We start from the raw sequence: 26,322 nt of genomic DNA, 5'->3' as shown, positions 1-26,322 counted from the left end.
AAATAGCAGATGGGCAGAGGACAGACTGGCACACTACATTTTTTTTCAAAAGACTTGTCAAACAGCAGGGAAAGCTTGCACAATAAATGCCTAAGTTAAAAACTAAAAAGCTACAATAAAAGTGAATGAAATATAATACAATATCTTCTTTTGCACAGCAAAAGCCTAAACCAAAAAGCTACAATAAAAGTGAATGAAATATAAACAATCTCTCCTTGAATATGTAATATGAGCAAAGAAGGTAGAAGTAGACATTTCTTTCCTTTTTTAATAGAATAGCAGTAGACAATTGACTTACCCTCCAATAGGCATTGCACCAGGAAAATTTGCAACAAGTGTCAGTACGTGTAAATTCCCTAAAAGGTTATACAAAGATATGAAAACCTTTATAATGAACATAAGTGTAGCCCATGTTTACAGGGTAATGTAAAACAGATTTGGAAGAAGGCAAATACTATAAGAAAATTGATTCCAAAAATTATTAATGTTTTCCTCTCACGATGTCAATGGAACAAATAGCACTTCACTTTCATATTTATTTGGATCTTATTTTACATATCCAGCAATTTATATCCCACAGTCCCGTTACTTAGAACTAGACCATGCAGCCAGTCCATCCACAGCTTAGAAGAACAGATTTCAATATGACATACACTAACATTTTATCGTTCAGTGCATTTTTTTCATTACCGGAGTGGCACAAAACACAGTTGACTGAGTACAACTACAGCTAAGAATAAACTGAGCCATAAGAAGTACCCCACTATCCACTGGATCTAAAACCATGTTCTGAACTGCAATTCTGCCAGGATTATCATAGCAGCCAGATTGGGACTGCATTGCAACATCTAACAGACATTCTGGTAGATTCTCAAACCTGAAATTGAAATAATGTTTGGAGTTACCCAACTAATGAAGGCATTTGTAGACATCAGATACAATTCCAGCACCTTGCATTTTCTTAAAAGTCAAAAACAGCAAATGATCATGACCTTTATCCAACACTAAATGCAAAACATATGGTGGTAATAATTTTAACAAGAGATGATCGAAGATGTCAAGAGAATTAATATAGAACTAGTTTATCCAGCCACATGCTATCAAGTAATAATCTTGATTCTCAATTCCAGAAACCAAAAAAGCCAAATTATCAAAGACAACCTAAGCCATATTTGTAGTAAGCACTTGTCAAAGCCATAATCAATCAGTGCTTTCATAGCATTCCCATTGTCCTGTTAATCAAAGAAAAATTCCTCATAAATCACACAACAATATATACTTCCCTTATTAAGCTACATTTTATCAGACTGCATATCCCACTCACAAATTTCAAGTACAACTGGATTCCTCTCTAAAAGAAACCATTTAGAAATTCAAAAATTAAAAAAATCTTAAACAAAATGACTACTATATGCACAACATGTGACCATGATTTGAATATACTGGAAGAGAGAACTTCAGGCATCCAGACAGCAAATTAAAAATTCAGATTCCAGAGAAGATACGAGTGTGAACAAGAAGGGCATGAAGTTATATATCCAAGACGGATACATCCAAACTACCAGGCACCTATTTTTGTAGTAAATACATGGAAATCAAGTCTGACAATGGTCATGAACACATTTTTAAAGATCAATATCAATTTAGAATGGCATTCAAACTGAATCCATATGCAGTGCAAAACAGAAATACAATTAGAAGCAAAATTCAAGAGCTGGTGCACCTTATGAGAGAACCCCAAATCTCAGATAATTGATTACCTGGAATATCAGACAGACTGAAAATCGTAAATTAAAATCCCTTGTTCCAAGCCCCACTTGATATTGATCACTCGCCTATATCAATAAATGTGTTACTTGAGCCAATCAAAAAAACACTTTGCCGATGTTTTCATCATTTACCGCAACTAAGAATCTCACAAGGGATGGGCATGGAATGTGCTTTCACTGCTGATGCTATTCTATCAGGTACTGGATTTGCTATTGGGACATCTAAATGAATGACAGATGAAGATGTCCCACTCCATGATGCAAAAGTGGTCTTGATTCTTATCATAAACCAAATAGCAAATCTGCTGACTCGTAACCTTTGTATTTTGAAATTCCAAAGCCCATTTCTTCTACATATTTGACATCTTTTCAGTTTAAGCACACCATTCATTCCATTATTAATATGCTTCACTTTTCAACTTTCAGGTGCATGTACTCTGTATTCCAATTTTCACATTCAAGTGATTATTTTATATTCCAACTTTTTCAATCAGTTGTTTGATTATTTAAAGAAACGTCATCATTGTAAGTCCCCACCTCTCAAATTTTTGGCAAGCCTGTGACAACCCCAAAATGCACTTCCATTCACTTCCACACTCGTCTTAAAACAAGTTGTTACATGTTCTTTTTGTTAGAATTTGACGTCTTTGTACACCTAAAATAGCTTCCTCAAGATGTAATGTAATGGAACATTAATGTTTTTTAACTTTTTACACATCTAAAAGTAATATGTTAATCTTTTTAGAGACTGCTGTAGTTTTCCTCCATAAAATAGGAATAATAACAGTTGCATCATAAGGCAGGATTTTAAAACCTTACATACAGTTTATTGTGAGAACATATGTTTATTCTATTATTTATAAAAAAATAGTCACTGTGTCAAATCAATATTTAGTTTTACAATGAATAATATTTGCACCATGCAATCATGTGCTCTTTATGCCAGAATACTAAACCTCTATCAAAACCATGCTAATTAAGACATATAAGACTGGCAAAAGATTACCACTCTCTTCACAAGTGCTATTTTACAATGACGTTCAGTTCTAAAATGTTGCTTTTTGGGAGTATAAATCTCCACAATTGATTAGTGATTAATTGGCTTTTCATATCGTGTTTTAGACTGTTCATATACTAGTTTTTTATCATTGGAATATCCTTTTTGTATTGTTTTCTTATCACTCAGTCAACGTGTTATGATCACAAAAATCTTAACCCTTGTGTTTTTGATAAATAAATTTTCCTAATGAATTTTAAAGACTAAAGCATCACCAATGGAATATATAAGTTATACTCTTTTGTTATTTTACTTATAAAGAAGTGGAATTTCTCATGGCATTGAATTGTGTGATGCATGCTTGTGTTTGAAAAATAGCAGTCTTCCCTTGGAAAAATAAAATTCATAGTTTTCACAGTTGCCCTAGCTCACTCACTGCTACAGGAAAATGCTATATTAGAATAATGTGGAGAGTGCATGGTGTAAGCTAGTTTTAAGATCCAGTGCCAATCGAAGTGCAAATGACCTGTAACTTTCGTACGGCTAAGCTTCAGTTTGTAGATTATGCTGTTTTATTGATATTGATTTGCTACATTCACTGGACATGAGAACCAATTATTACACATTCCACAAAAAGCTATTTTTGGCTTCCGATCTTTTGCAAAAACTCTCAATTTTGTTCTTCCTGTCTAGATTCAATTGGGAACAATTATTTCTGACATTTTAGGGTATAGCAAGCCAAATAATTTACAAAAGTGAATGGCTTACTGACGCTGTGATGATATTGCCAAATGTTACAAAAACAATGCCAAGATAAATATTTCTTGTTTTTCCCTTTCTTCTTCTCATTCTTCTTGATCAGATAGTGCCTTTATGTAGCAGACTTATCCTCTTTCCCTGCAATTATATCCAGGCTCTCATTTCTCCTTCCATTGGTTACATTTTTTTTCTTTCCGAGCTCTTATCGGGCATATTTATGTCCATGCACCCATTTCTCATATGCTGGAAACATAATTTTTTTCTTCAAAGCTCTTTGGGATCATCTCTAGGAGAAAATGTTTATTGGTGCCCATTTTTCTTAGAGGGTTGGTATGCATGATTGATGTTATAGATTATTTGTGTAGGGTTTGTCTTTTGATGAAATGACATCCAAACTTCATTCTTTTTTATTCCATCTTAATGTGTTTAGGCTCAAAAGCACTTACCAAACCCCATATCAGTTCTTTTTTCTCTTCAAGAAATAGATTTATAAGTCTATTTTTAGAAACCTGCAATACCAGGATCGGAATTCATTGAAATTCCGTTACATAATGTTTCACTATTCCGTGTTGTTTTCAAGATTTTTTTATTGATTAAGAGCTTTTGTTGGTGTAAATACATATTTACTATTTACACTTGCTTAAGTTTACTTAGGTTAATGCATTATTTTATTTTGTGAGACACTTAGGAGTTTGCGCACCTTTTTGAGTTGTCATGTTGACAACACAAAAGTACGCAACTCTATTTTAGGACATGGTGTCTACAACACTGATTTGCGCGTCACACCCTTGTAGGCTTATCCTCTCATCATCGCACTTACTTCCGTGCTTAATGGAGGATAACCCATATCTGGTGGACACGTGTCTGGTTGTATGACATATCATGTAGCTGATTACAAGGCATTTTAGATGTATCTCAGAAGCTTTTATACACAGGCACTCCTAATGTACTTTCACAACGCATATTGAATGAATATATTGTCATTCTGATCATACCCTCTTTTTTTGGTCTACAGTTGTGCTTGTGTATGAGTTCTTAGTTCCTGGGTGAATTTTGGCCTAAGCCAAATTCTTACATAGTATCAGAGCTTGGAGATTTTCTCATCACATAGCCATTCGAAACCATTGTTGCTTCAGCACCTTAGCCCAAATCCGGAGTACTGTAGAAATTGGGAGCGTCAAGAGTCAAATCTGACCTCAGCATTGCATCTGGAACGCTATTTCGGTAAAGACCGACTATAAACTCAGCTACCTTGGCCCAAAGTCGACCACGAGGCAAAAAAAATTTGCAAATTGGCACCTAGAGGCCCCGATTTGCAAGTTCGGGTATGGTCATTTTTTGCAAATTTAATTAATTTTTTGAATCTGCATTTTTTATTTCTCTGCGTTTTTTCATCGGTATTTCTGAAAGAAAAAAAATGCGCCCTTCAAGCAACCAATAGGGAAAATTCTTTTAGGTATAGGAACCGGGTTGTCAAATCTCGGCCTTGCACCTGTCACAGGGAATTTATTATTTAATTGGCAGGCAATTATTTTCCAAGCCACAGTGGGCACTGTACACAATAATCCAGCAGCCAAATTAAATTTTGGCACTGCAGGCGACCCGCGGCAAGCCTCCCAAACATTCCCCACCGCAAGCTTAGTTTGTTTTAATGCCGTAGCCCTTTCATTAAAAAGTCCACAAACTTCAGGTTTGCAATGCATGTGGGATCTTTTTTAAATAAAATCCAGTGCCTTTTGTGTTCACCGGCCCCCGTGTGCAGATAAATCCAGCTCCCGTTTTTTGGAAAACCCAGTGACCAATTTCCGACTCTTGACACCGCACATAGCTTTCCGGCCTCCGCAGGTTCAAACTTCCCACGCGTGGTTTTAATTATCCAGTGAAACATTAAACTTTTCCAGCGGCTGTTTAAAACTTTCCTACCTTCATAGCTGTCAAACATTCCTGCCACGTCCGTGGACCCCAATACCTGCAACACGTGGACTGTTAATATTCTGCCACACGGACAACAACGAACACGCAGTGTACCTCCAACCACATCATCAGCAACAGTGATGTCAGCACCACCTACAAACACCTCAGCAACGTCCGAACCAACAGCTGCCTGCCACGTGTCCAATGTTTGACACATCATACTTTGCCAACTCAACTACCACGTCAGCTTGCCACCGCGACACTGTTGTACGACACATGCCCATCCGTACAGTACGGAAACACAGTCAGCCTGACACGTCAGCAAGGGGCTTGATTTTTTGCTGATGTCAGCCAGTCACTAGGTTATATTTGACGGCCATTTGACCATCAATCCTAGTCATTTTTCAATTGCTGCGACAGTCGTTTGATCGTCAAATTTAAGATCACAATTTTACTGCCAGACCCCTTTCCAAGATTGCTTTTCGATTTGGCACCCTGACTTTGCGAGCCTATAACTTGGACATCCGGACTCCGATTCAGGTGCAATTTTTTTTGAAATTGGGTAGAATTTCCTGAATTTTCTAGTGGCGGTGTCGTTTTCTAGTTTTGGTGCAAGGATTTTGCAGAAATTGCATTTTTTGGTGACTGTACCTACATAATCCTACATTTTACAACTTCAAACGCTCCGTACGGGCACATTTGGTCACTTTTTCAGGTTTTGTTTTTTTTTAAAGTGTTATATTTTTTGTCTACTTTCCAAATCTGCAGTTAGATTATAGGGTTGTGTGGACAAAATTCTCACTTTCAGAATTAGGGTTTTTTCTGCATTGTAAAGCTTTGATTACTTTTTAGAATTGTTGTACATCTGAGCTACAGTGCTTAGTGACAAATTTGGACCTCAAAAGGTAGTTGTAAAAGCAAAATCAGAAAGTCCACTTTGTTTATTTTGACAAATGGCCCATTGTACACACACTACTTATAAAGTGTCAAAAGCATCTTTTTTGGGGGGGTCTTTTGATTGAGTAAAAAAGGGGGGTGTGTACTGTGTTTTTGTGTCTCTCTATTGTGCTCTTTTCATTTTTTGCATTATGGGTTTTAAGTGTCCACCTCTAACTTCATGCAATTATTCTACATGGAAAGATATTGCATGGAGTAGATTAATGGAAAAAGGATATATTCTTTATGTTGATGGTACAATTACCAAACCTATTGATGCTAAAGAACTCATTAATTGGCAAGTTCAAGACCAACAGGCTTTAGGAGTTATCAAGAATTGTGTTCATAGAGATCTCTTGTTTCACATTGCCATTTGTACAGAATCGAAACCAGCTTGGGATAAACTTGCAGCATTATATGGTAAGGTGGATGAAGATAAGGGATTTCAGATTGAGGATGATCTACTTCTCTTGGATCCGAAGAACTACATCAACAAAGCCAATGAGTAGAGGGCACTACTTAAAGATTGTGGAAATCCCATGAAGGATGAAAAGTTGATTCATCACATCTTGAAGAGGCTACCTTCAGAGTATGCTTTGTTTGTTTTGAGTTCTAATAATCACAGGTTGACCATGGGATCTGCTTACCAGAAGCATAGATGTTAATTGTTGAACAATCTCACTTGATGGATTTAGGACTTCTCAAGTCATCAAAGACCAAAGCCTTGGTGGCTACTGATGAGCACCAAACAAGTCAAGGAGGGAAAAGCAACAACAAGAAGCACTGGAAGCAGAAATCACAATTTGAGACACAACAATCCTCCTCTCAACAAGGCAGTTCTTCTTCCAACAAGAAGGAAGTAATGAAAAGAAGGACAAACTCTTTTGTGCATACTACAAAAAGCCAAATCATAACGAGCATCATTGCAAAACTAAAAGAATCGATGAGTTAGAAAATCTACTCAGGAAGAACAAGATTCAAGTGCCAAGTACTTCCAAGGATTCTACTCCAACCTCTTCAAAGGGTAAAGGGCGAGCACTTATGGCAAACACAAGTTCTTCAAAATGGATACTCGACTCCGGTGCCTCTTACCATATGGGTTCTTCAAAGGAAGACTTTTCTTCATTGAAGCAGTCAAAGGTACCACACATCTTTGTTGGAAATGATACTAAAATGGAAGTTGAAGGGAAAGGACATGTGGAAATGGAAAATGGGGAATTCAAAGATGTTCTCTACGTTCCAAACCTTAGCTCCAATCTCCTCTCAGTTTACCAAATCACTCACCTTGGAGATGTTCATAAAGTTGAGTTCCTCCAGATTTAGTGATGGTGCGAAGTCTAAGAGATGATTCATTGGTTGCAATTGGGAAAGTCAATGATGACAAGAGGCTTTATTCCTTCTCCCACTTCATGCCTAAGTCTCCTTCTCAAGCCTTGTTGACTCACTCTACTTCACAAATCACATTATGGCATGAACAGTTTGGTTACCTTGACTTCCACTCTCTTCAGCAACTTTGCCTCAAACACAAGGTCAAAGGTCTACCTAATATCAACTTTTCTAAGGGAGAGTGTTCATCATGTTCAGTGGATATGCATTTCGAGGAGAAGTATGATAAAGGCAAGTCTTCTAGAGCACCAGTTGTTCTCCAGTTAGTTCACATGGTTTTAGCAAGACCCTTTGTAGTGATTTCAGTCAGCCAAGGTCGCTACATCCTCACATTTGTTGATGACTTTTCAAGATTCACATGAGTCTACTTCCTTCATCACAAGAATGAAGTGGTTCATAAGCTTCAAGCCTTCAAGACTCATGTTGAACACAAATCATAGAAAGCCATCAAGGTACTATAGGTGGACAATGAGAACAGATATGTAGACAAAAGGCTTCAAGACTTTTGCAAACTTGAGGGCATTGATCTTCACAATTCACTAGCATTCAATCTGCACAAGACAGATGTTGCAGCTATGAGGATTAGGACTCTCAAATCCATGGCAAGTTGCATGATAAAAGCCAAGTCTCTTGATCCTACATTAGAAGTTGAAGCCATTAGCAGTGCTACTCACATACTTAATAGGTCTCCTCTAATGCCTTAGATGGTAAGACAGCTTTTGAGGCATGGTGCGGCAGAAAACCAATTGTGAGTCACTTCTGAGTCTTCGGTTGTCCAGCATGGGCAAACCCATCTTCCAGGGGTTGCAAGGCACCGGCACCTAGGCCTTGTAACTTCATCGGTTATGAAGACAATGCTAAGGCATATCAACTAATGGATCCAAAGACTCATGAGATTTTTGTGAAGGATGTTCACTTTGAGGAAAGTTCACCAAGCTTATCCTCTAATCCTCTCCGCACTTCATACACAGTGGAAACTAATAGTGACACTAGTGATAGTGCTTCAACAAATTCAGACATGTGGGGTTCTATCGACAGTTGCAGTGAGAGGTTACATCATCAGTATAGTCCACATGCTTACATTGCCACAGTGAAGCACAGCATGGTACATCTTGTCTTCCAACGCCAACTTCGGCTGATGACTACATGGCAGACATTGCAAGTTTGTTCGTGGAGTCACACACCGCAGACTTGGGAGACAACCTTGAGGACTTACATCTTCTCATTGATGACGATGATCCTTCTACAGTTGTTGCGAGGGCTCACTCGGACCCTCATGTCCATTCTCTACATGATCAATCTTCACAGGTTGGCGTGATTGTGGATCCTTATGTACAGCAATTGGAGGTCTCTTTGTCAGTTGAGGAGACAGATGGTTCAATGGAACAGGTACAACAAACATCCTTGCCAGATCTGCATTCATTCTTTTTAGCACAGTTGGAAGAGGCAAGCATCAGCATTAGCACAAGGATACTTGAGCAGGTTTCAAGGCCAGCATACATCTTCAGGATTGTACCTTTGTCATTGTTTCTTCCAAAGGGGAGGAACGTCATTCTGCACTCTTGGACGAGCTTCTTTCTTGGAGCGGCTTTCACTAACAAGCATTCTTCATTTGTGGGGGGGGACGACCTTGTCTCTCTTCCTTTTCTTTCTTATGGGAGGACCTTTTCCTCTTATGAGGTCTTGTTCTTCTCCTTCTTCACTTATTGTATATACTGGATGTATGTCATAATGGGGGGGTCTTGATTACTCCATCCATCCATGCATCCCTATTTATCTCTCTTTTTGGGGGAGGGTTTTTCCCACAAGGCTTTCCCTCTTTCTCCGCTTTATGAGAGATTACATTTCATTATGTACATGGGTACCTAACATGGCCTAGTAGCCGAGACCCATTATGCATCTTCATCCTAGTTTTCGTAAGCTTAAGGGTATTCCCCTAAGTTGCACTTAAAGGGGGGTGTTGGTGTAAATACGTATTTACTATTTACACTTACTTAAGTTTACTTAGGTTAATGCATTATTTTATTATTTTGCATTATTTTATTTTGTGAGACACTTAGGAGTTTGTGCACCTTTTTGAGTTGTCATGTTGACAACACAAAAGTACACAACTCTATTTTAGCACATGGTGTCTACAACACTGATTTGCATGTCACACCCTTGTAGGCTTATCCTCTCATCATCGCACTTACTTCTGTGCTTAATGGAGGATAACCCATATTTGGTGGACATGTGCCTGGTTGTATGACATATCATGTAACTAATTACGAGGCATTCTAGATGTATCTCAGAGGCCTTTATATACAGCCACTCCTAGCGTACTTTCACAACGCATACTGATTGAATATATCATCATTCTGATCATACTCTCTCTTTCTGGTCTACAGTTGTGCTTGTGTTTGAGTTCTTAGTTCCTGGGTGAATTTTGGCCTGAGCCAAATTCTTACATCTTTTAATAAGCCTTTGGGTGAATTTATCATTGATTTTTATATTTCGATGTCCATGCCAATCGTTGGCATTTATTTCCAAATGTATAACAGCGATTTTGATAGCATCCTTTTCTGTCATAGGACTAAGGGAGATACAAGTTGTCCATATTTTGGACCCATGAACGGTCACTTTTTACATTCCATCAAAGTTGGGGGGTAATTTTACTCATCTTTTACTGTAAATTAATGTTAGAATTGCAATATTGCCTAACGGATATATTTCTCCTAATTTCAAAGTCCAAGCTTGAATAGGCTTCAGCAAGATTGTCAACAATATTAATTGGTGGATAATTTTCTCTTACTTCAATTGTCAGTTCTTCCCTGTTTGCCCAACAATAACAAATCCTATTATAAAGTTTATTTAGGAAAATAAGCAATTAACATCAAACAAAATGATACTGAAGATTACTATCATAAAAATGCACACTATAGCTTTTTCCTCATTACCAACCATATTAGAAAATGTCCATAACTACACCAAAGAGCGCGAAACAAGCAACCAAACAAACACCCTTAAGCACCTTTCGTCAATCCATCCAATTTGCGCACATGTTGAATTGGTGACCAAAAACGTTTGAGGCCCCAACATTCTTTGTCACCTCCTTCGAAATGATAAACTAGAAGTCTGTGTATCTATGTTTTTTGTGAACAATAAATGGCTTTATGGATATAGGGGCTAAATGTGAACGTAAGCAACATATTGATGAGTGACCAACATCTAAAATATCAATCTACTATCAAACCTTTCAATATTTTGACTATGAGAGTAATGCATAGCTTATAATCTCCAAAGGAGACAAATGAGCAACCAATAGAAGCTACATCTTTGACCACTACCAACCATGCATGATATGGGCATAGATGATTATCAGGATGAATGTACTGCCATTGTCACACCTTTAGAACCTTGATTTTGTTTCCATATGCAATACTTGAGCCTCTGTGATCTCATACTCTTTTATGTCTAGACAAACCTTAACTCCACCATATGTAACACCAAGAAATGAGACAATATTATTGTGTAGCTCCTAAAATATTTCTTGCAAATGTGACACAAACTCACTCCACTCCACACTAAATTTTTATTTTGACATCAAAAGGTGTCTCGAGCTGGAAAAGAGATTTTTAATGAGTTAAAAAGGCCCTTTTCAAGACAAGAGGAGCACTCAAATAGATCTGGTAGTGGTTCACCTCAACCCAATATTTCCACTCTCTAATGAGGCTGAACTCTTATATGCATTTCATTCTTGTCACAGCTCTCATCACCACAGCCATTCATTCTGATTCATGATATATAATGTATGTTTAAACTGAAAAATGAAGCAGGCATCTCTAATTTTAAACTTCAAAAAAATATTAAAAATGATAGAATGACTTACCTCTTTCACTATTTTCTTGTCTCATTAGAAATGATGCCATAATATCCAACTTCTCTTCTAGAATCTCCTTCAAACTTTGCTTTAGAAAAAAAAAAATTCCTTCCTTTTAATTGCAATATTTTTGGACAAGCAAGATTGAATTTAGAATAATGACTTTTTCTTTTTTTTTCCTCATTCAGGGCAAGCTAGCGGGTGGGGGGCACCAGAAAACAATAGATAATCCTTTTTTATGGTGCTAGGTTTTCCCTTTTTGAAATGTTACTTATTTTGTGTGGATTGTCAACCATTGCCAAGATGATTAAGAGATATCACAAACGTCCCCATTTGCCTGGAGTATGGCTGTTATTTTTAAAAATAGAAATGCATTCAAACAACTTGCAGAAATCTCAAAACACGAGCAGAAAAACACAAAAAATTTTATCTTGGGAAAACCTTCTAACATGAGGGGGAAAGCCCAGCCATGCCCAAAAATGATTCTCTATTGAATAATCACATAATCTAAATAGAATGCTCACAAGCTTAACTACAAAAATGAATCCTTAGCTGAGATTGTTAACAATCACACATATAATTCCTTATTACAATCACTGATGCAATACACGTCAAAATTCACATGATAATTACAGAGAATGTCTGCAGAAAAACAAAAACAAAAACGATGGTTTACTGTCCTCAAACAAGTATTACTTCTGAATGTTAACTGTAATGATGTCAATCTAAGTCACAGGATACGCCGAATTTCATCCATGAAGTTCAAATTCCAGCGAATTCCTACCCTTTCCAGACTTCATCCGAATTTCATGATATTGAATAATATTAAAATAATAGAGTTATTTAGTTTAATTATTTAGCAAAGTCAAACTATTTTGACAATTTTGTGGATATATTACTTATATTTAAAAATAAATAAATTTATTTAAGTTAAATTTAATGTCGATTGTTTTTCGAATTTTTACCCTTGCAGATTTCATCCTTATTTTATGATCGAAGAGGATTTCAAATTCGAACCTTGTGACTTAGATGTCCATCCCTGCTAGACTAGGAACCATCTATCACACCAGAATTCCAAAAGACCATGAAACTGACGCCACAATGTCTTTTAGTCACCGTCGGCAGTTCCGAAAAATTGTTATTTCATATTCAAGAGCTACAGATACCACAATGCCTTTTAATCACTGTCATCAATGATGGGGACCAACGCATAGATGAAAGGTTCCATATTAAAATCACAACAGCCAAAACCATCAGAAACAATAATGGATACAAAATAAAGAAAGGTAGACGTGTAAGAGGACTGCCACCGACAGTAGTAATGAACTGACCCGTTCTATCTTTGCATTCCCGTGGCACAAGAATGACCTTCGGTTATGCTAAAGAAGCTGCTACATACACATGGAGGAGTCGATCATCATAGATAATCGCAACATTCAGTGACACTATATTGCTGTGAAGGATCAACAATGTTGTGGATAACAATTTCAAATAAGAGCAATTATACAAGTATGCAGAAATCTCTCTGCAGCTACAAACTTCAAAAATGGCAAGCTGTCCCCTTTAATTTTTGGCACGTCCCCAAGATTTTATTGCAATTTGGGGATTACTCGAGGACATCCTCTAAGAATCCCTACATCTCCAAAACATTTAGGAAATGGGGACACCCCATAAAACACTAAGGACATCTCCCCTGGTTTCCATGTCCTAATGCAGATACTGTTATGGGTAAAAGACTGTGACTCCCTCAAAAGCATCTTATTATATTTCTTTTTACTCAAATAAAAAAAAGTTGTGCTCCAAGAAGGGATTTTGCTCCTCTCAGTATGTGCTTGGAATTCAATAGATCGTAGGTTCCTTATACAGAAAATGAGAGACTTTGTGGTGGAATTTAGAAGCCTTGGTTGTCATGTGGAGCATAGAGATAAAAAATTGAAAACTTTGCAATCTCAACTACTGTTATGCAAGCAAAAAATAAAAAAACACTTGCAACAAAGTGGAACAAAATTATGCCAAATGTGCCAAGGAAAAAGGTCCTAATAGTTGCTACATGAAGAAGGAATAAAAACAAAACACAAGGTGAAAATGTGTAGGTATAAACTTTGTTGACAACTGAAGTACATGGGTTGGTGAAATATGTCAAACTAACATACTGTACACAATTAATCATAACTGAGATTTAAGAATTCAGCAAAAACCAGGGGAAACAATCAAAACCAGTGAATCAATGCTTTTTACATTTATTTAGGAAAAAAGTCAAGGATTTCAAGTTTAGCAATTAGTAATTTAATAGTGATTTTGTTCTGATTTATACTTACATGATTTAAAGGGCATATAAATTAGAAAACACATTATGTCTCATATCAAGATTTCATTAACTCATCTGGATCTGAGTATGTGTTGTACACTCGCACTATTTTTTGTTTCCAAATCTTGCACTAAATATAAAATGTATTGGAGAAAAAGGGATAGAATTCATTGAAAATAGGAAATAATCTTTTTGAAACCTACCAAAGTTTCACATCAAGAATAGTATACTAGTTATCCAGATTCATTAATGTTTTAGTTATGTAAGCCACAGGATTTATCATTCATTAATGATTTAGCAATACCATCAAGGTTAACAATGATGTGAAATAGATCTTTCTGTTACAAGAAATAGTTACACATATATCAATATCACATTAAACACTTATAATGGTGACCATATAGGTTCACCAACTCCCAGAAAAGTTTGCTAAAATTTGGTATATGGTATTTAGATTCTGCATGCTTAAGGTTTGTATAAAATTGGTGAATGTTGACCTTCACTCAAATGTGCAGCTGAAGTGCCCTGACCTTCAACATAAAACTTAAAAAGTAAAAGTAACTAAAGCAATAAGATTAAATCAGAACAAATCTGCAACCTGAAAAATAATTACTGGAAACTTTTAACAGCAGTTCTCTGAGTTTTCTATTACAAACTAGTGATGCTGACGATTACTAGACAAGCCATGGATTAGGCACACAAAATCCACTTATTTTTATATTATTTTAATCACTTAAGTCCCTAAAAATGTCCAACTTTACAACAATAAAATAATAATCAATGAAGAGAAGAAAACTGTTATTGTAGCCCTTAAACAAAAGTGCCTGAAGAAAATCTGCTAACTATATGCAATCAAGGTCCAAAGAAAAAGACAATTTCCGTATTTTAATCACTTAAGTCCCTAAAAATATCCAACTTTCCAACAGTAAAATAACAGTCAATGAAGAGAAAAAAAACTGTTATTGTAGCCCTTAAACAAAAGTGTCTGGAGAAAATCTGCTAACTATATGCAATCAAGTTCCAAAGAAAAAGACCATTTCCGTAACCCTTAACTGCCAATTATAAGAGTTTCAACTTCCAGCAAAAGGCAAAAAAAATTTAATGCTCGCTTCTTGCAAGTAAGGTGTTTTCCGGTGATGCTAACTTCATTCTTAGTAATTCAAATTTTCCATTTGCTGGGACTGTCAAAATATGTAAAACCTTCTCATTCAGACCAATATACTGATGAATGTAAGCTCCCTTATGGTTTTGTCTCTAAGAAAATGATGACACATATCAATATCAATGTATTTGAAGCAACTGTAAAAAACTGAATGGAATAAATATAGGATTCCTCTTGATCTGACTTCTCTGCTGGGAAAAGTAATCTTAATGTGCTTGCCAAGTGCACATCCCTTGCATTCACTAGTCTTTTCTACCTTAAGATACATAAACCATATTCTTCTAATACTTAGAGCTCCACAATGCAACTGGTCAAATTTCTTGTGCCGAAACTCATACAATTTGTCACTGTCATACATAAAAGTTTTCTACTTAATTTGAAAAAAAATAGACTAGTCAAGGCCTTCTAACCAAAGACCTTTGGCCAATATTTGACCCGCAACTTGGCTGTGATGTTGGATAATTTATTGTCGTCAAATTCAGCCATGCATCTTAAATCTTACATGCCTGAAACAGAAAGTAAATTCTTAGCAGTCCTAGATCATAAAAGATGACATAAACATCAAGAACATCACCAAAGATATGCCAAATGAGATAGTTTCAATCACCAGAGCATGATGAGTACCATCATCAACAAGCTCAACCTGTACACCAAACTTTTTTGTTCACGAAGGATGGTAAAAGCCTTCTTATAAGAGTTCAAATGCATTGTTGGAAAACTCCCCAAAGCCAAAAGCTCACCAAGGCCTGAAAAATAAATTTGGAGAAAACTCAGCCAGTTTTTGGCAAACGTGGGAACTTCAAAAATTTCTTACATTTTTAGACATGCTTTTTTTTGTTGCGAGATCCAATGAGAAGATGCATCCAATGAGTCAATAAATAAGAACTATGTCACAAGGTTCGTGTTCGACAACTATGAAGTTCGGATGATGTTTGACAAGCCAAAAAAATTCAAAAAATTTTGACAATACATTCATCTTATATGATTTTCCAAAAAAAATATAAATATATGATCATGATTGTAAAGTATGATACTTTTTTACTTTTCTTTGCTAATAAATAGAATTAAAAGTCAAAAATATTAATTGTTCTATTTAATTTTTACTAATAAAATAAAAGTGAAATATTACGGAATTAAAAATAATAATAAAGTATTGTAATAATAATTAAATTAATAATAATAAATAAACATACTAAATATTAATATTTTACTCATAATAAATAAATATACATATATACACACATATTAATATTTTCCTACAATAAATACATATCGATAAATATTTTACTTTTAATTAAGAGATAATAAAAATAACATTTATTTTAATAATCACTAAATTGTCGGTTCAGGTTCGATTCGAAGTTCAAGAACCGGTTCGCAAGTTCGACAAAATTTTGGAATGGGGTTCAGGTTCATTTGGGTTCGTTAGTACAAAAACATGTAAAAAAAAATTTTTAAAAATATATATATATACACATTTTTATGAAGCATGAGTTAAAATTAGAATGTTGCTCATAGTAGCATAAACACATTTAAACAACAACTTTAAAACACCATAAATAGTAACATATCATATGATCATACCATCATATAGTAACATAGTTCAATCAACTTCAACATCAAAGATTCAAAACATTTAAAATATCAAGTTCAAGTATCATTGTTTCACATTCATTGTTTAACTAATGGAATGAAAATCTATTAATATTCAGAATTCTCAATTCTAAGTTCTTCAATCTTCATCTTCTTCTTCTTCTTCTCCGCCTCCGGTATTACTTGCACTAGGGCCACTGGGATCAGTAGCAGAATCAACAATAGTATTGACATCAAAGTCATCAAAATCATCAATTGTAAGCCGAGCAGTGGAAGCATCCAAGTCCGCAATCTCTGCACCTACATGTCACTTCTTTGTCTCCCCTTCTTTGTATTCTTGACTCTTGTGCAAAAGAAGGTGCAAATTATTATGCACAAATACCAAGTTCTCTGTTTTTTTTTATTGCAACCTATTGCGCTTCACCGAGTGGATGAAAGAATAGGTGCTCTAATTTCTTTCTGATGCAGAATAACTAGCAACCTATAAAGACAACATAGGGTAAGCAGTTAAAAAAGAATTAATTCAATCGTATAAAAAATTTAAAATCACTCTCTAGCCATGATTTTTGAAGATAAAGTGAGCTAATTTTTTTAAAATAAAACTTATTTGTGATATAACTTTGATTGCAAGGGGCTGCAACGTTTGGAATTTTTGGCCACGGAGGTACCACCAACCATGAGCATCCTTCTTGAACCGATGATGAAGAGCATCATTACTTAGACCTCTAGCATTGACAAACTCTACGAACTCATCCATGATTACATCTCTCATATCATCACCAAGAAATATTCCTCTAAATGCTGCCTAGTACCCATCAGACACTTCCATATCTCTATATGGTCGCAACCTTCCTAGTAGATCACAATATTGTGAGCTATAGTATTTGGGGGTCAAGGCATAGGCAAGCAAATGTAATGGAGTGGTCATTTTGTTCCATCTTTCATTAATAATTTTTTGCACTTGTTTGAAAAAGGTCTCTTACGAATCTTGCTTCTTCTCATTTATAACTTGCTTGATCTTCTCAATCATTGAGTCTATGCCATCATAGATCTCTACAAGGCAAGGCCTATCCATGTTAGTGTACCTAAGCATGCTCATAATGGGCTCGGTGATCTTAAGGAGATATTCTACAAGTTCCCACCATGACTCAGCCAATAGCCTATCCTTTATTTTGTTTGCCTTTTCAATGTTCTTTTGCTTCCATACACCCCAATTGTGGCTGATTACCATACTTTGAAGTGCATCTTTCACTTGCACAAGTCATCTTAAGACGATTATATGTGATGCAAAATGGGTCTCAGCAACCTGTGACATAAATTAGAGCAAAAATAACTATTAGATACATATTTTAAAAAAGTATACACATTGGCGCTTGCACAAGTAAAATATGAAAAATCAGAAATTGTCAAATATTAAAAATTAAATTACTAACTTGAGTTCAAATTCATTTACCTTCAATAGCTTCAATTTTGAGTAGTTCCTGAAAAGAGATTGATTCATGTGGTGGTTTGTGACAAGCATTTGTACGTCCTTAGCCTCTTCATACACTATTTTGATCCACTCAATTTGGTTCCCAATCTTTTGTAACATAAGATTGAGTGAATGGACTGCACAAGGTGTCCAAAAGATATGTTGATATCATGATTCAACCAACAAACTTGCTGCTCTACAATTCTTTGCTTTGTCCGTTATGACTTGGACAACATTTCTTGCATCCACTTGTTCAATGGCCCCAATTAGGATATCAGCGATAAATGGCCCATCTTTTACTTTGCCCTCACAATCCACCACTTTCAGAAACACTGCCCCTTTAGGGGACACCGCAAGGACATTGATCAAGGGATGGTTCCTAGAATCCTTCCAACCATCTGAAACAATTGTCACCCCTGTCTCAACGCATGAGTCCCTTATGGGCTTCAATTGATTTTCAATCTGTTGGACCTCGTCATCCAACAAGGTGGTGCGCACTTTCTCATACAAAAGGCCACAATACCCTTTTAGAGCTTCATTGGCACCCCTCAACATGTCCTTCCAAAATGGAGAGCAGACAACATTAAAGGAAAACCCATTTGCATACAGGCATCTTCCCACCTTAAATGTCAACAATTTCCCGACCCTTATTTTGAAAAGCAGCTTCTAGTGGCCCCCTTCTTTTCTGTACAACGGGGATAGATTCAGTGTCAATGTCCACTGCGGTACTGAAGAAGGGGTGCTCTTATACTATAACATCTGAGGGGGGTTGCATTCCCTTTGCTCTTTTACTTTTATTGCTACTAAGTTTCGTTGCCCTGCATCCTTCTCTCTTTTCTGCTGCCTCATGCTCTTCAATATATTTTAACACTATTTGATTTGGTATAGGGGCACCTTTTTTGCTAGGGCATTTCTGGACTCCTCTTCTAGTATAACCACATAAATGACCTCCCAGACGATAATAAGCACTATTTCTTTCTACACTACATCCCCGACATCTCCAACGGAATGCACCACCTCCTGGAAGGGGTTTTATAATGTCTACATACTTCCATATAGGAGAATCAGAGTTGGGTTCCATTCTTTGTTCGGTGTTGCCTATTGATGAAGAGGTAGATGGCATTCCTTTCCCTATGGCAAGAAATTAGATACATGTTCATAATTTATATGCAAGGAAAATGACAAATTTTGGAATAATGGAAAAGATACAAGAACATATGAAGATTGAAAGAGAAACGGAAAAATGAAAAAACTAAAACAAAAACAATAGCAAATGGAATAAGATCTTACCTTTTCCAGCCATTGCAAGCTTGCAAATGTGTATGAATGATGAACAAACACTTGAAGAACACCAACAAATCAATCTTTAGACTGCTCCTTGCACAACCAGACGCTTGCTCAAAAACTTATGTGCTCTCCCTTAAGACAAAATAACCTATTTAGAAACATAAAATGACAATTAGAGGGCACAAAACCAACTAATAACACCTTTTTAGGTTTCATGGACGCCAAAAAATTATAAAAAATTGCAAATAAAACACTTTAAATGTCATCCGTAGCAGCGGGTTCGAACTGGGTTTGATTTTTTTTAAGGTGGTTCGCCCGGGTTCGAACCCAATTCGAACCGGATTGAACCTAGTTCGAACTGGATCGAACCAAGTTTGAAAAAAGAGGACCCTAGTTGAACCAAGTTCAAACCGGACCCAAACTTCAAACTGGTTCGAACTTATCTTGGTCCGGGGGGGTCCCTGTGCAACTTAGTAATAATGTTAAAAAACATTAAAACCTAATAATAAAAATACCAATTACTATTATAATATTAGTAAAGTTTCAAACCAAAACAAATAAACAAAAAATGGTCGCTGGTTGCTGGAGAAAACAAACAGACAAAGTTGTGGCTGTCGCTGGAGAGATTGTCGGCTGGAAGATTACGCAGTTAAGCAGTCACATAGGTTGGACAGAGCTAAGCAGAGGTGTTCAGCAAGAGGCTGGAGCCAACACATCTTCGGATACGAGCTTCAGACACAACCCTTCAATGGCACCACGATATTCAGATGTTTAGACAATCTTTTTGCCCTAGGTTCAAATACAATTGGATGCATTTTCAGCAGATTATGGGCATCGTTTTACAACTTTTTTTTGCCCAGAAATCGGATAATAGCTCTGTATGAATTTCATGACGAATTTAGATGATTTTTTGTTTTTTTAAATGGGTTTGCTAAATTTCGAACCTAAAGTTGAAAATTCGGCGAACCCTATGACTTAGAATGAGAACACAAAAGAAACACGCTTAGACTAGATATATCTAAATACAAAGTGGGTACAAAATCACATTCTCATGAGGAATGCTGATGGCTGGAAGCAAAATAGTAAATAATTTATGTAAAACTAAAAGTAAATACATCATTCCAACTACATCTTCCTCTTCTCAGCTCTAGTAAAAACTAGGGGAGAGGTAGAACTAGAGGGTCTAGTCCAAAAAATCTGCACTGGGCATTATTGTGCCTCCTCGGTCAGTATGTCTGACTCGGTCTATGGCTCATCCTCAATCTTGGATGTAGCTCCGCCTCTAGCTTCTTCTGGCACTAGCAACTCATTCAACTCAATGTCATCAAGTGAGAAACCAAATCAACCCCCTTCCTCCATAGCCTGCCTTTCCAAATCATTGACGTCATCCTCTTCAAAAATTCTGCTTCAAATCGAAAGAAATCAGTTTGCAAGTGTTTGGAAGACTATTTTCCCCCTCAGCAAAATACAAGTGAAGAAATGAGATATGAAATTAATTTGGGTTGTTTTTTGCCTTCAAGTTTAAGTGTTGTTATAAAACTATGACCAAGTTTTTGACAAAAGCTCAGCAAGTACTCGGCGAGTAATTTGGCAAGATTTTGGCGCTAGTAAAAGTTGTGAGAACTCGCCAGGCCAAATAACTCGACCAGTTATTGCAACTTGGAGAATACTCTACCAGTAGGTACATCTATGCTCATATGTCTAGATACTCCACTGTCTGCATACCACCCGGCATTAACAACGGTGAAAGCAGATAAAAATAAAACCAGGAAAAAGGTAGTCCCTAGGCTAAATCAGGCTCAATCATTATTCAAGCCTCTATACTCTTTGCAAACTACATTTTTTACTGTTGTTAAAAATAGTGGCCAAAATTTTAGCACTTGAAAGCTTGAAACATTTGATGTGGCTCAAATTTCTTCCTTTCCTGAAAATAATTTGTATCCTCCTTTCTTTTCTGATTTCAATTAATTTGAGTCAAAATATGTATCACAGGGGATGTTATCCACTTGTGATAATTAAGATAGGAGTTTGTATTTTGGTAGGATTAGACACTTGTAATGATCAAGATAGGAGTTCGTATTTTGGTAGGACAAGAAATCTCAATGTACAATCTAGGAAGGTAAATCTTAGAGTGGAAGGACGGTAACAATCACCCAGACGTTGTCTGAAGTCTGAACCAAAATACAAACAAGATCCTTAGCATTTTGGGAGCTATAAGGCAAGATATTGTATATAGCATAAGATTTATTGAGCATATAATATAGAAATTTCAGCCTCAAAACAATATTCTAAATGTTTGATGAGTTTTGCCTACTTTCCTTTTTTAGTAGTCAAGGTCAGAACCACCTCAAAAGCTGATCAAAACAAGTTCTAGAATTGCAAACAATGCCTCAGCATTTTCGGAAAAAAATTGAGTGCTATTAAAGGTTTTTACTATCTTCACTCATGTTTTAGAAGACTCGTCTACTGTTTTGCATGATTTCATGCGATGTGTAAAACTGCTTTCAATGTGCCTATTTATATCCACACATGTTTAAGAGTGAAGATAATTCAATATTGTATTGGAGAACTGTTTAGTTTTTGTAATAGTGAAAACTTTTACTGCATTAAAGTTTGTTCCCCGGTGAAAATACTAAATAGTGCATATTGCCTTTTCTTTCCATTGTTCTACTTTTTCTTCAAATTGTGTACGCACTACTACTATTGTACAGATTTATCAAGGTTTGTTTTGTCTGCACTAAGGAACTCTATAGTACTTTCAACGAGCCTTCTGTAAGTCGAAATGAATCTCACTTAAAGATATGGTTTCTATATCAAATTTTACACTCAAACAAACAAAAATGAGCTCATTAAAGTTATGGTAGAAACAACCAAGTATCCTAGAGAGAGTTCAGGAACAGGAATAGTTGTTTATCTGTGATCTTGGAGTCATAAATATCACTTGAATCTGCTTGGAATAATTGTTGTGCACATCTATTTAAATGTTTCTATGGATTTAGCTCAGAAACACTCATAAATGATATTCATATCCTCTGGGAAGAGTGCAGAGATTGCAAAGGATCCAGTACATATTCGAGTACATTCTTGGATCAGGATCAGATTCATAATGGTTCATATATGGTGGATAGGAGTTCTGAAGGATCCATCTAACTAGTAAAAACCATGATTTGCAAACTCTGCAAGTACTCTCCAAATTGCCAAGTACTCTGTGGTTTTTGGCATTTGCTGGGCAAGTTTTCACAAGTTCAACTCTCACATTTTTATAGACTCAAAAAAAAACTGTATAAAAATGGTGACACGGGTACAACACTAATTCAAATGCATTTTTGACATGTTGCTTTTGCTATAAAAGCTTGTATCTTCTCTTTCAAGATGTCAAATTTTACTTTAATACATTTTGTAATTAAGTTTTATGAATAAAATATTTTTCTTTAACAGATTTTAATTAAGTAATTCTAAGTTGTTGAGTTTTTTCTTGTAATGTCCCCTATTGAGTGACACTCTAGTTGACAAATAATTTTGCTAAGTCGACTTTCTCCGAGACTTGGCAATTTTTAAAATAAAAGGGGATGTTGGGTTTCTGAATTCACTTTAGTGAGGCCCTATTTTTCTGTCATCGTTCAGGCCATTTGAAGTTGCCAATATAAGTTGTAATTACTGTCCATGAAGAGATTTAATCCTTTTAAGGTTAATCTTATTTTACAGATCAGATCGCCTAAAATATGGGCCTTTGGAGGTGTACGCAGCTTTTTGGATTTGGGTTCTTTTTAAAGAGCGATGAAGAAGTTGAAAAGCATTATGACTGAGTTTTGGTTTTTATTTTTTGTTCTCTGCAAGAAGTGTGAAATCTTTCCAAGACGAAACTCTTGGATTGTCAAGCTTGGGCACCAACCCAAGCTGTTCACATCTTTTACTCTGACCAGTGAATGGGACTGCTAAAGAACCACGACAGCTACAGATGGCAATTTCATTGATAAATTCACAGACCAGTACATTTAAACACCACAATTCATAGGGTGGATTGCTGCGGTTAGAGTTAAGATAGCTGTTGTTTACTCAGAATCTCAGTTCATACTTGTGAAGGATGCAGTTGAATAGTGTTGCTGGTAGTCTGAGGAATAAAAATGATATTTAGAATTAAAAGTGGTGATTGAAGCTTTTCCCGCTTCTATCGTTTCGGTGTAAGCTCCATCCTCAGTCTGCAATAAATTGGTAATTCAAATATGTTCTCAATTTATGTGTTTCCAATATGCCAGCATCTGTAATTTGATGAAGCTGAAACATTTAAATGATCGTTCAATGTTAATTTTTCCCTTAGGTAGCATTTTCGTCCAGTTTTTGCCTAAAATTTCGGTCTTGTTGTGTACTCTCCAAGTCTGAGTCTGCCAACTATGGTAAAAACAATGAATCAAAAAAGAGAGCTTTAAATCAGTGCAAACTTTAAGTAATTAAATCCCAACCAGCTAAATGCCCATAAAAGTGACTGAATGGGTAACAGATCAGCATGGTAAAAAGATTGCGACAAAAGGTTATAAAAATAAATCTGTTCAATAAAAATGACACAATTGATAAAGCAACACTAGACAATAGCAAGAAATACTCTTATAATTTATTGAGTAAATCTCTTTTATAAATTTGATTCAATTGGGTATAGCACCATTTAAAAACAAGATGAAAGACTTTTCAATAGCAACTAGTCCAGAAAACAAGCACCCTCGACACAAAATGGTCCTCTAATTGTGAATTACCATTTCACAACTGAGCTTCAAAAAGTTAAGATCTAGTATAGGATTCAAACATTCATTTGATAAACAAATGAAAGCTTCATTTAAAGCATTTCCAGAAAACTAACCTCTGAATTCATGCAATTTTACATATATCTTCATATTCAATTGCCGTCAGCAACCTCCCGTTATAGATACTTTTCTCAATCTGAACCTTCGCACAAAACTTGTCAGTATCGATGCCAAGCAACCTTGCATTGCATCCCCGGTATGCACCATTAACAATTCTAACAAGGCCCCCAATCTGAGGTATGACAGTCTCGAGTTCCTCCTGATCAACCCTCAGAACATGACCAGTCTCAATCATCTTAATCTCCCCAACGTATTTCTCAATTACCTTTATCACAACTCCCTTCTGTTTATAATATCCTTTCTCAGCCAAACCCTTGCTCATGACCTTCACTACAATTCCTTCAGTGAGCCAATAACCTTTCCTGTTCATCTTATCCTTTGCGTGCTCCTGCTCCTTCATAAGCTCTGCCAGAGCAGCAGCTCCCTCAATAGCCTTGCCCCCATTGATCTCTTTCTTATCCCTAGGATTCAGATCCCCAAACTCAGAGTTCCTAGTATTTCGCTCTCCATAATTAGAATTCCCCGGGTTTCGACCCCGAAGGTTAGAATTTTCAGGTTTACCAGCTCCAGAATTAGGATTTTCGGGGTTGTCCCCATCTTTTTCAAAGACAGACTCAAATTTTCTCTTGTCAGCAGCATCAGCAGCCAGTGGCGGCTTGGACAGAGAAAACGCAATTTTACCATTCGGTACCGTTTCCGACCTCACCAACTCCGGCGCCAGAGTGGGATCTGCAGTTAAATTCGCAGTCTTTTTCTCCGCCCGCTCGATTTGCTCCTGAATTTCCTTCTCATGGCGCTCTTCCTCCGCCAAATCCGCCCGGGCCCTTTTATTCTTCAGTTTCTCCTTCAACAACGTCTCCGACTCCCTGTCAATATAGGTGATAAACCACCCTTTTGGGGTTTCATCCACCTTGCACTTTCCTGTACGGCCGAGATACTTCACGAAATCCGTCAAAGTGGCCCACTGCGTGGAATTCATGTGAATATGGTGGCGGTCGGCAATGTATTCATTGTAAACAACGGTAGCAGCCACACGGCTGAACCGATGGCTTCTCTTTATGTGCTCGAGGAAAGAAGTCTCGAATTCTTCAGAATAACCGTCAACGAATCTGTCCGGGTTTTGGCCAAAGACCTGCATTTGGCGTTGATGACCCTCCGACATACAATGGCATTTGAAGCCATTCTCGTCTCGGCATTGTTTCTGGCACATCTGGCAATACCATCGCAGTTTCTGTAGACCCTTTGCTTTAATTCGATTGGCTATGGCTTTTGGCGTCAGAAAATCGTTCTTCCCCATTAGAATTCACTGTAACTAAGCGCACAAGCGCTACAGAACGTAGAGATGACAGGTACCAGTAAATCAGCCCAAATCAAAACTCTTCTGATACACAACATGCAATTTTCTTCAGCTGTCTATCCTGGCATATATGGAAGACACCGACAAATACCGATCCCTCTCCCTCCCCAGAATATCTGAAAAATTACTTGTCTGGATCAAAATAATTAATGCCATCCCTTACTATGCCCTAAGGCCACTGTGAATTTTTTATCTACAAATTTACGCCTCGAACAAGCTACGTTTATAAATTGGGAGTCAAATATTTCGAATATATCTTTTACATATTTTTTATTTTTTAAAATTAGCACTTGCACCAGAAGAAGGTGCAAGGGATACATCACGAAACATTAAATTTGAAGAGATGTATAATTGAAAGAGGGATTTCAAATTTGATAGTATAAAATTAAATCTTTATATAAAATTGATGCATATTTCCTATAGTTTTAGCATTGTACATGGTATTTCTTTTTTATTGAACATGTGGGGAGGCCCTTTTGAACTTATGTATTTGGTTGTGTGGAGGTTGTATTTGAGACTTCATTGACTTTTTCTTTGGTGTAGAAATATGATGAGTGATTTCTAGTTTTTGAGTGTTTCTACTAGAGATTTATCTACGTTGGGAGATCTTGAGATGCCTTTAATGAACTAATCATGTCTTATGTTTTAGTTTTTTGGTGTGCCGACTC

General features: G+C 36.4%; 1 protein-coding gene and 1 long non-coding RNA gene across 5 annotated transcripts; both read right to left on the bottom strand.

Moving 5' to 3' along the window:
* Positions 1-507: 507 nt before the first annotated feature.
* On the bottom strand, positions 508-15,830 carry LOC149555601 (uncharacterized). Of its 2 annotated transcripts, none has more exons than XR_016364528.1 (2): positions 15,734-15,830; positions 508-877 (listed from the first exon to the last, which is right to left on the bottom strand). It is a non-coding gene; the product is annotated as an uncharacterized LOC149555601 (long non-coding RNA). The 2 variants fall into 2 exon arrangements; XR_016364529.1 differs by lacking the exon at positions 15,734-15,830 and adding an exon at positions 1,162-1,230.
* LOC149555600 (DNA/RNA-binding protein Kin17, conserved region) lies at positions 1,006-25,897 on the bottom strand. 3 transcript variants are annotated; one of them, XR_016364527.1, is made up of 3 exons: positions 24,294-25,897; positions 15,698-15,836; positions 15,055-15,596 (listed from the first exon to the last, which is right to left on the bottom strand). XR_016364527.1 is itself a non-coding variant. In XM_089829717.1 (2 exons), exon 1 carries the CDS (start codon positions 25,592-25,594, stop codon positions 24,302-24,304), a length of 1,293 nt encoding a protein of 430 aa, XP_089685843.1. In that variant the 5' UTR covers positions 25,595-25,871; the 3' UTR covers positions 1,006-1,232; positions 24,294-24,301. The 3 variants fall into 3 exon arrangements, 2 of the variants coding, with proteins under 2 accessions (XP_089685843.1, XP_089685842.1); XM_089829717.1 differs by lacking the exons at positions 15,055-15,596; positions 15,698-15,836 and adding an exon at positions 1,006-1,232 and having other exon boundaries at positions 24,294-25,871; XM_089829716.1 differs by having other exon boundaries at positions 15,055-15,836; positions 24,294-25,871.
* Positions 25,898-26,322: the final 425 nt, after the last annotated feature.

Source organism: Cupressus sempervirens, chromosome 5 (assembly GCF_028749045.1).
Source record: "Cupressus sempervirens isolate cs-2001-9-10 chromosome 5, ASM2874904v1, whole genome shotgun sequence".
NCBI lineage: Eukaryota > Viridiplantae > Streptophyta > Pinopsida > Cupressales > Cupressaceae > Cupressus > Cupressus sempervirens.
This window is presented reverse-complemented; position numbering and strand designations above follow the sequence as displayed.